This window comes from Nanorana parkeri, unplaced genomic scaffold (assembly GCF_000935625.1).
Source record: "Nanorana parkeri isolate BGI_ZX_2015 unplaced genomic scaffold, ASM93562v1 scaffold822, whole genome shotgun sequence".
In the NCBI taxonomy this organism is placed as follows: domain Eukaryota; kingdom Metazoa; phylum Chordata; class Amphibia; order Anura; family Dicroglossidae; genus Nanorana; species Nanorana parkeri.
In genome coordinates this window covers 771,425-780,534 of record NW_017307090.1, presented here as the reverse complement: position 1 = coordinate 780,534, position 9,110 = coordinate 771,425, and the positions used below count along the sequence as shown (strand labels likewise).

At 42.9% G+C, this 9,110-nt stretch overlaps 1 protein-coding gene across 1 annotated transcript in view; it reads right to left on the bottom strand.

Annotated features, from left to right (window-relative positions):
• Nucleotides 1-239: 239 nt before the first annotated feature.
• The window catches only part of AK6 (adenylate kinase 6), a 10,142-nt gene continuing 1,271 nt past the window's right edge, over nucleotides 240-9,110 (bottom strand). Inside the window, exons 2-5 of the mRNA XM_018565213.1 lie at nucleotides 8,852-8,944; nucleotides 6,945-7,003; nucleotides 2,872-3,017; nucleotides 240-652 (exon numbers count right to left, since the gene is read on the bottom strand). Of these exons, the coding sequence (XP_018420715.1) occupies nucleotides 463-652; nucleotides 2,872-3,017; nucleotides 6,945-7,003; nucleotides 8,852-8,944 (488 nt within the window). The 3' untranslated portion in view covers nucleotides 240-462. The remainder of the gene's footprint in view (nucleotides 653-2,871; nucleotides 3,018-6,944; nucleotides 7,004-8,851; nucleotides 8,945-9,110) is intronic.

Here is a 9,110-nt window from a genome sequence, read left to right as displayed (position 1 = left end):
TATGCCACACTCCTAACAACTTGCATCCCACCTAATGGGCCAGCTCCACTCTTATGTCTCAGCCATGAGAAAATGATCCGGTGGAAAGGTACAATAAGCCAATAGGGTCCCCTCCCGATTGTAGGGGCCAGGGTGTCTTAGCCCACAGCGACTCCTAGACAAGCCAATGTCTAGACCTAGTGTATGCACACTGGCAGCCATAGGACTATTCCACTATAAAGGGCAAGTGACCCAAAACCCCTAAACCTGCATCCAGTAAGACCAACAAGAAGCTCAGCCACCTCCAACTGGCTCTAATCTTATGAAGATACATATTTAATAATTTGACTACTTTACAATATATACATCAAATCTGTTCTATAGAAATAACTGCTCTGTAAATTCAGTGACACACACTTTAACGTATGTTCTGCCACGCCAAGCATCACTCATGGTATAAGAACCAGAGTCTGTGTCCACAATTTAGTTATTGTCGATCCTCCACTGCTGAATCCACAGTGTGATCTGGTCCAGGTTCTTCTCGAGGTCTTCTGGTGTGTTACTGGGCAGCTGATGAATGATTTCTGATCGGTAGGACTCTGCCGCCTCTTCATAAATAGTCTGGAAGATCTCACACTGGATGTTGTCTTGAAGTTTTTTTTCCTTGTATCCCCTGTAGCAAAAATAATAAACCAGTTTAACAGAAATGTAATAGTTTAACAATCGCTTATAGTGCAATCTCTACCTACGTGTTAATGAACAGGCCTATACCAGTGCATATACATAAAAAAATTAAAAGGCTTTGGACAGATTTAAAAAGGGACATGCAAACATCATGTGGTACCTGCTCTGATATTCATAGAGACTCTGGCAGGGGGGAAAAATGCCACATGAAAAAAATGCTACATGGAAAGGTACAATAAGCCAATAGTGTCCCCTCCAGGACTCCTGTAGAGTCTCTCCCCTCCTCGGGAACTCTTTACCCCAACCAGTCTTGTCTCCCACCTTGACTGCCTTTAGGCGATCCCTTAAGACTCATCTCTTCAGGGAAGCCTATCACACCTCAACCTAACCGATCAACCATCACGTTCTCATACAATTTATCCCCACACAGCTACCTCCTCATGTATCACTTCCCCCCTCCCTTTTAGATTGTAAGCTCTCACAGGCAGGGCCCTCCTTACCATCTTGTCTTGTATTGTGAATGTAATGTCTTCCTTATATTGTAAAGCGCTGCGCTATGTAAATCCTGTATAATAATAATGTATAGAATGTCTGTCGCCTGCAGTTACAGAATACCGTTCTCACAGGGAAAACGGCACTTCCTGATAATTCTGAAACTTGCACGCCCCTTCCTGCTACCAATGAGGCAGCCCATCTTAGTGATGAGCCAATCAGAGTGTGTAAGGGTGGGAGATAGCGCCGAACCGTAACACTATCTGGATGTATACCATACCTGCAGATGTTTCTAAGAATAAACACAGATTCACCTCAAGTTAGTGATCATTAGCCCATACGCAATGTTATAATATTAGTAGTTTTACCACAGCTGGAGTGCCGAGGTTGCCTACCCCTGCTAGAAGAATATTACCATCATTTTGGAATCAATGACTTTTATAATCTTGTAATTCTAGTTTAATATTCTGCACAGTATTCCAGTATTATTTATGCTGGACTGGGGGTAGTGTGCGATATAAATACGACTTCTCCTGGTTCTGCTATTATAAAGAGACATGACAAAAGCTTTCCAGCTTCTAATATCTTCCAGCTCTCTATGGCTGCACTACGCCCTACAAATACCAGGGCAAGATGGCTGCAGGAGAATCAGAATAAAGGCTCACTACAGAATTTAATGGATAAGTGCACTTTAAGACAAAAGGTGCACTTGTCCTGTTTGCCCCTTTGCACTGACCCTAGTCTTACACTCTACCCCTCCACAGATGGATACTTACCCGGATCTGACATCTGCGGCCTTCGATGCTTGTTTACATCCAGTATTGCAAGTATGGGAGATAGCGCCATAGAAGTCTATGGAGCTGTAAAGCACAGGCCTCCCCCAGGATGTAAACAAACACCGGAGTACACTTAAAGAGAACTATGGGGTAACCTTTTTATCCCATAGTTCTCTTAAGGGTCACAGGAGTACATATTCTAAAGTCCTCACTGTATACCGAGATCGCCGCAGCTGGGATGGATCCAGACAATGCTGTCAAGATACACCCAGCTGCTTGAGTGACATCCGGCTCTGCCTGCCCCCTCCCCATCCATTCCTCCACTCAGCACTGGAGGATCGGAGAGGGGGGGGAATCCCTGCGGGGAGCTGTGAGTGACAGTCACCACTCACTTCAGGGAGACTATCGGAAAGTGAGCGACGGTATGTATTCGCTCACTTCCCTATGTATTGAGCCGACGTGTGACAGTATCATTGTAACAGGTTGGATCTAACTATGAGGTTGAGTGAAAATCACTCACCTCATAGTTCTCCTTTAAGTAGGGTATAAATGGTTAGATTTCGGAAAGTTTGTTCGATTTTCTAATCCTGGATGGGGTCAAACCGATTTCGACTGCAGTGACCAAAACATTTGAAGGAGCATGTTGGAAATATTTTCTCCATCAAACAAAATTTGAATGGTGAATGGGATTTTCATTTGGGAAACTCAATTCATTCCAAAATCGAATGTTAAATTAAATTAAAAAAAATCAAATGAAATTTAGAACGACAATCTCCAAGACCCTGATGGTATTATCGAACGTTCATTCAAAAATCTACCCATGCATACCCTACTTTATCCGTTGACCCTCAAGAGTATAGATATGATATCCGAACACTACATATGCAGTATCCGCCATTCAATAAAAGCTACTCTTTAATGAGCAGTTCCTACATTTTACCTGCTTTCCAGCCTCTCATACAACAAGGAATTGTCTGTTCTCAGCACAAACACGATGTGGAACCATCTCTCTGGGAAAAAGTCACAACCGTGATAGTCTACAATGACTCCACCATCACTCATTTTATCCTCCAGCTCATCGATCACCTGAAAAGAAACCACGGATGAAAAATATACACAAATGAAACATACAGAACAGCCTAGGCAGGTAGCAAAAAAACATAATAAAACATTCTCTCCTTCCCAAGAATATACCGCTCACAGGAGAAATACATGGGCCGTCATTTCTGGCTACATTCTAAAAACACTATTGGACCAGGAACAAGAAGGCAACTAGCATTTCCAGAACGATAGGTCAACAATGGCAACCTCCGTGGCTCTCTCATGACACGCTCCCTTTAAAGCTGGACTCGAGGCATATATAAAAAGTCACAAGTGCAGATCTGTATTCACTAATGCATCATTAAATTAATGATATAAATGTAATAAGTTTCGGTGCCTGAATTTAACTTGGTTTCAGCCTCTTGCAATTTGCAGTACAGCAGAGCTCACACTGGAGGCAAGAGAAGAAGCATAAGGAGCCAATTATATGTTCCCAAGTGCATGCTGATAAGAAACAAGAGCAGAGCGACAGGGAGAGGAGTTCATCAGTCTGTTGCTTCTCAATATACTGTCCAGTCACACACTGTGGGAGAGACAAGACCTGTAATTGTACCTTAACTTTGTTAGAACAAAAATGAGATCCCCTGCCATGACAAACAGGGCCGGGAAGAGCGGTGATGATGTCAAAAATGAAAAAAGACAGAGATACATAACCGTTTGTAGGTAAAACAACACCCATATACACTGAGTGGCCAGATTATTATGACCACCTGACGTTTGTAGGCAAATTAGCTATAATTTGGCGCTGAAGTTGCTAGAGGGCCAGACCATTATAAATAGGGAAGCAGGTTGTTTACCACGACAGTAGAAGTGATTTGTTTCTGAAGCTATGGGTAAACAACGCGATTTTTACAGCCTTTGAACGTGGGGTGATTGTTGGCGCTCGGAGCCATGGAGCGATTATCAGCAAAACAGCAGAATTTGTTAAATGTTCAAGAGCAGCTGTTGTTAGAGTGTTTAAAGACTTGACTGTCAGCCAAAAATCTGGGTCTGAACGTGCGAATTGTGGCCGTCAGCGACTAGTCAATGTTAGGGCAGAACGGGGTGAGGCAAGACTGGTACAAGACAACAGAAGGGCAACAGTGCAGTGTCAGATTCCTCGCATCACCTTTCAACATCCCGTGGAGTCACGAGGCGGCCCAACGAAGTCATCTCGTGGAGTCATCTCGTGGCCCAACCAAGTACTGATGGGGTGGTCATAATAATCTGGCCACTCAGTGTATTTCATCTGTGTAGTCAGCTGTTTGCCCGGAGCTCAGCTTTATAAAAAGGGACAGGGTTCTGTATTATGGTAACAAAGCAGCTTGTAATACATTTAATACAAAACAACAGTTTGTATTCAGTCTGCCAAGCCCATACAAATTACAATTATTTATATAGCGCCAACATATTCCGCAGCGCTGTACAATCGTTTAGACAAGACAAGTAATAAACACTGATAAGCATCATTGACATACAGAAACAGTAGGTGAGGAGGACAAATATACTACACTATTTCACAATCTATGGCAACCATTTATAAAATGCTAAACAACAGTCATAATCCATTATCAGCAGAGTTCTCCAACATTTAACAGTGCCTGTTGAGTTCCACGCTATGGATTTATTTTTTTTAAAAGGACATATGCGTCCAGATCACTAAAATACAAGCAACTGACTCATCTTTGTTTGTAATGACAAAGCAACCAATATGCACAGTCCAGGAAAGTTGGGGGCGAGGTTTTTTTAAGGGGTGATGGATTAGGGGAGAGGCGTAATGGGAGAAAAACAAACACCTATGGAGTTCCTCCATATATCCTGTCTGCACAGCGACTTACAGGGTTATTCACAAAAGGGTGAAGACTTAGGAGAAGCCAGGAGAAGTGAACAATCTAGACCAAAATTGCCGATTTGGAAAAAATTCTCCAATTCAGCTCACTTTCCACCTCAGCCATGTTGTCCTAGATTGTTCACTTCTCCGGCCTTCTTAAAACTCTTCACCCTTTTGTGAATAACCCTGTGAGTCACTGTGCTGTCCATGTATTATTAAGAGTTTATCGATTCTACGCAAATTTAACTATACACCACTTTGTCTTCATTTCCTTATAAAATTCCTTTCTGCTAGAATGGCATCCAAGAGTACCAATAATTGGTGAGCTGTATAGTCTATCCTGCTTTGAGTGTAGGATTGATTACATTTCATGGAAGTAGTCTACACAGTCAATCCATTCTTTCAGTGTCGGAACCGGTTCCAACCTCAATGCCGCAAAATTATAGCGCAGGCAGCGTTTATGAGGGGTCACAAGAAAGTTTTTGTGGTGTGTGTTACAGAACCAGTCTCGGCACGTAGAAGAGATCACATCTGTGGGTTTGAAGGTGACGGAACAACCAGTAAATTTGTGTTATCAAGGAGTGTAGCTTTCTCCAGTATTTTTGTATTTCTGGCCAAAGCCTTAAAATACGACCCCTTATCCATGGGGTATCTCCAACAGTTAATGGTAAACTTGTATTGGTCTTATGCAGTTACAGGCGTTCAATGCCAAAAGGACAGAATTTTACAGTTTGTTTCCTAAGTGGGAGCACTGTGGCAGTATTTAAGAGCTAACGTGCAGATGCCTCGCCATTGGTCTTCTGTCAATGTGGTGTGAAATTCAGTTTCCCATTTGCTTTTAAAAGTCTGATCTTGAAACCAGTGTCCCATAGAAGAGAATAAAGCCAAGACATTAAGTAGGTCTGTGGGCCCTTGCCCAAGCAGACCTTTTCAAATAATCTGTTTTAACTGGACATATGTGAGGGTTGCGTTAGGAAATGTTTAATTTGGAGATAAAATGTACAAAGGTGGTTTTCCCGATACCATTCAGTGCCTCAGTTCTGATTGTGGGAGAAAATTCAAAGAAAATACCTGCGGTGAGTAGACATTTTCAATCCAACGTCTGAAAAATTAATTGATATATTCTGGTGGGAATTTCCTATTCCTGGTTAAGGACATTTTTTTTCTCAAAGTTTAGGCAGGTCTTTTTGGGATCGAAAAATGTAATCTGGAATATTTGTCATGTACGTTAAAATAGTAGGTATAACAATGACTATCTGAATCATTGTGTACCATGTTTCTACAAGGGTTAGTTATCTATCATTCTGAGCCTGCGGTAGGAGAGGGTGGAATGTCTGTTGGTATTTATGAGCAGGTTGTGCGCCAAACTGAAGTCTCCTCCAAGGATCAGTATACGCTTCTGAAAGTTTTTTTATGTTGTTTAGCACTTGTCTCCAGAAGTATGCATGTCCTTTACTGATGAACTACAGTATACATTAGCTATCGTTATCTCTGGGAAAATCAGAGCTCCCTTTACAGAAATAAACCTCCCCTCTGGGTTGTCATGTCTTGTTGAGTGAATTGGGGAGATTTGTGTATTACTTTGTAATATTCTATATCAAGGTGAATATAAGCATATATTGCAAAATTCATAGCTACTCAGCAATATCATTCGGTAGTCACACACAAGTCCAACACAAGAATGCAGACCTCATAAATGACTGCTGTTTTTTTATTAGAAACCTCTCACAAAAATTGGGATTTCTGTTGACTATATCACTATAAAAACAAAATCAAAAAGGTAAGCTTCAGTAAAACTGCAGACCACTAAACGCAGACATAGGCTGCTGAATGTCCATATACATCTCAAATATCCTGTAAAATAAGGATGCACCAATACTAATATCGGTAACGATACCGAGTATTTGGGCGAATACTCGTACTCGCCCAAATGCTCCTATACCTCCCCCGATAACTGAACTTCCGGTCAGAGGAAGATTTCCTCTGACTGACAGTGCCGTAGGGGAAAATGGAGCCAGCTTCCCGGGCAATTAGGAAGCTGGGAGGCGGTTCATTACTTGCCTGCATGAACATATAAACAATTAGAAGAACACAGAACTTACTCGGTCTTCATCAAGAATAGGGCAGTCATATTCTTCATCATAGCCTTCATACAGATTGCCTAGAATGACAAAAAGGAACATCAAGTTAGGATAACAGTTTGCATGTCACTGCTCCCACATTCTTGAGTAGGAATCATTTACAAACACCCCACGTCCCAACATTAAGGCCCTCATGTATTGATGTGTTCTCACTAAGGCCTTCAAGAGATTTAAGTCTGATTCCGATTTGTGGCTTTAGGAGAGTTATTAATTTCTTATTAAGGACACTTGACACATAAGGCCCTAAAAAGTGGAGTGGACTCTATCTGGTCATTCTTAAAAGGAAGATCACATGCAGATGTGACTGAAAGAAATACTTTGATAACTTTTGAAGTACAATACATATACACTGAGTGGCCAGATTATTATGACCACCCCATCAGTACTTCGTTAGGCCACCTTTACACTGGTGGATATCGCTGAAGACTTTTGGATGTACTATACTTTACCCGGAGGAAGGTGATTAGTACAACAAGTCAGGAATTTCCATTTTTCTAAGGAATTACATTTTAGGTTAAATAAGTCAGAGATTATGCTGTCCTTATTAACCAGCTGCTGTCCGCCCGTTGAAAAAAAAAACGGGACGGACGGCACAGCTGCATTAGCGGGTTGCCATCTCCAGACGGCATTTTTTTTCTGCTCTTGCGCGCGGGCAGAAAAAGCCCGTGCAATGCATAAAGCCGTTACCGGCTGTTTAACATATACCTGATCGGCGGCTCTATAGCCAGCCGATCGTGTATATGTGCTGGTGTGTGCCCCCCCCTCTGCTGCCGCCACCCCCACCTTCAATCCCGGGATCCGCTAGCCCATCTGCGGCCCGGGACCGGCTCTGGAGGAAGATCCGCTTTTGGGGATCACCATCAAGAATACATTCCAGTGCGTTCGGCCTCTGGAACACACTGGTGGTGCATTGAACTCAATGGCCCAGCAGCCCGCGGTGCGATCCCTGGCACATTAGTGCCTCCGTTCTGGTCTAATGCGATCTGCCAAAAATGCTGCAAGCATGCCCCCTCCTGCCCCAAAACAAAGTGAGCCGACCAGGTTGCCTTCCAGTGCGTTCCAGAGGCTGAACGCACTGGAACGCACTCTTTATGGTGTGATAGGGCCCTCACCCTCTATACCCTCCATGAGCTCCACAGAGTCAGTGATAGATCCAGCAACAGTGATTTTCCATTATTTGGGAAGTGTGCAGGGCCGTCTGTATGAGTGGGAGTGTGAATGGTTGTGGACAAAGTTGTCAAAGGTTTTTAATGGGAAGATGGAATAGGAACTTTCACTTTTTTGATGTTTGATTTTTTTCTATTAAACTTTTTCATATTAAAATCACTAATGCCTCCTTCACACCAGATGCAGTGCGTTTCGGCCCGATTCTGTCCAGAACGCACTGCATCTGGTGTGACTGAGCCCTAAAGCCGTTGGTCCCGGTCCTCTTCAGTTGAAACCTGCTGAACTAAATGGGGTTCTTGTAATAGAACACAGAATAGTTGAAACTTTCAAGTTCAGCTATTCTGTGTTCTGGAATGGTAGATAGTCTCCTCAGCCGTCTGACACTGTCCTCCTGGCTGGTGTCAGTTTACACGGCCGGAGGAAGCAGCACGGGGAGAGCCAGAAAACAAAAGAAAAAAACATTCAATCACAGACGTGCTGATCTCCGTCTCTCTCTGCATTGTGAAGCTGCTGCACGCTGGGCAGTGACAAGCGGGCGAATTAAAGTTTTACCGGCAATAACGGGGCTGCCCTGGGGGCCTCAGACGTGAGGACCCCCCCCCCAGTTGTTGCGCCACAAGTAAATGTAATTATGTAACTGTTTGATTCACAAACCAAAATTAACAAATAGATGCTGTAAGACACAAGACTTATATTCTTACCTTCCTTTGCCAGATCTCCAACATTTACGTAGGTAAGGGCACATTTCTCTGCAAGCTCTTTGCCAAGAGTTGTTTTCCCAACACCAGGAGTCCCTGCAAATCAAACATGACCAGTAAAACAAATGTTACACAAAACTAGACAAGCTCACATACCACTAGAAGGATAGTGCAAAATGTAAATCAAAATGATTATGCATTTGGGACCAGTCAAAGTTTTGCTGTTGGTATGCTCTTGTGGTGGTACACCATGTATGAAACA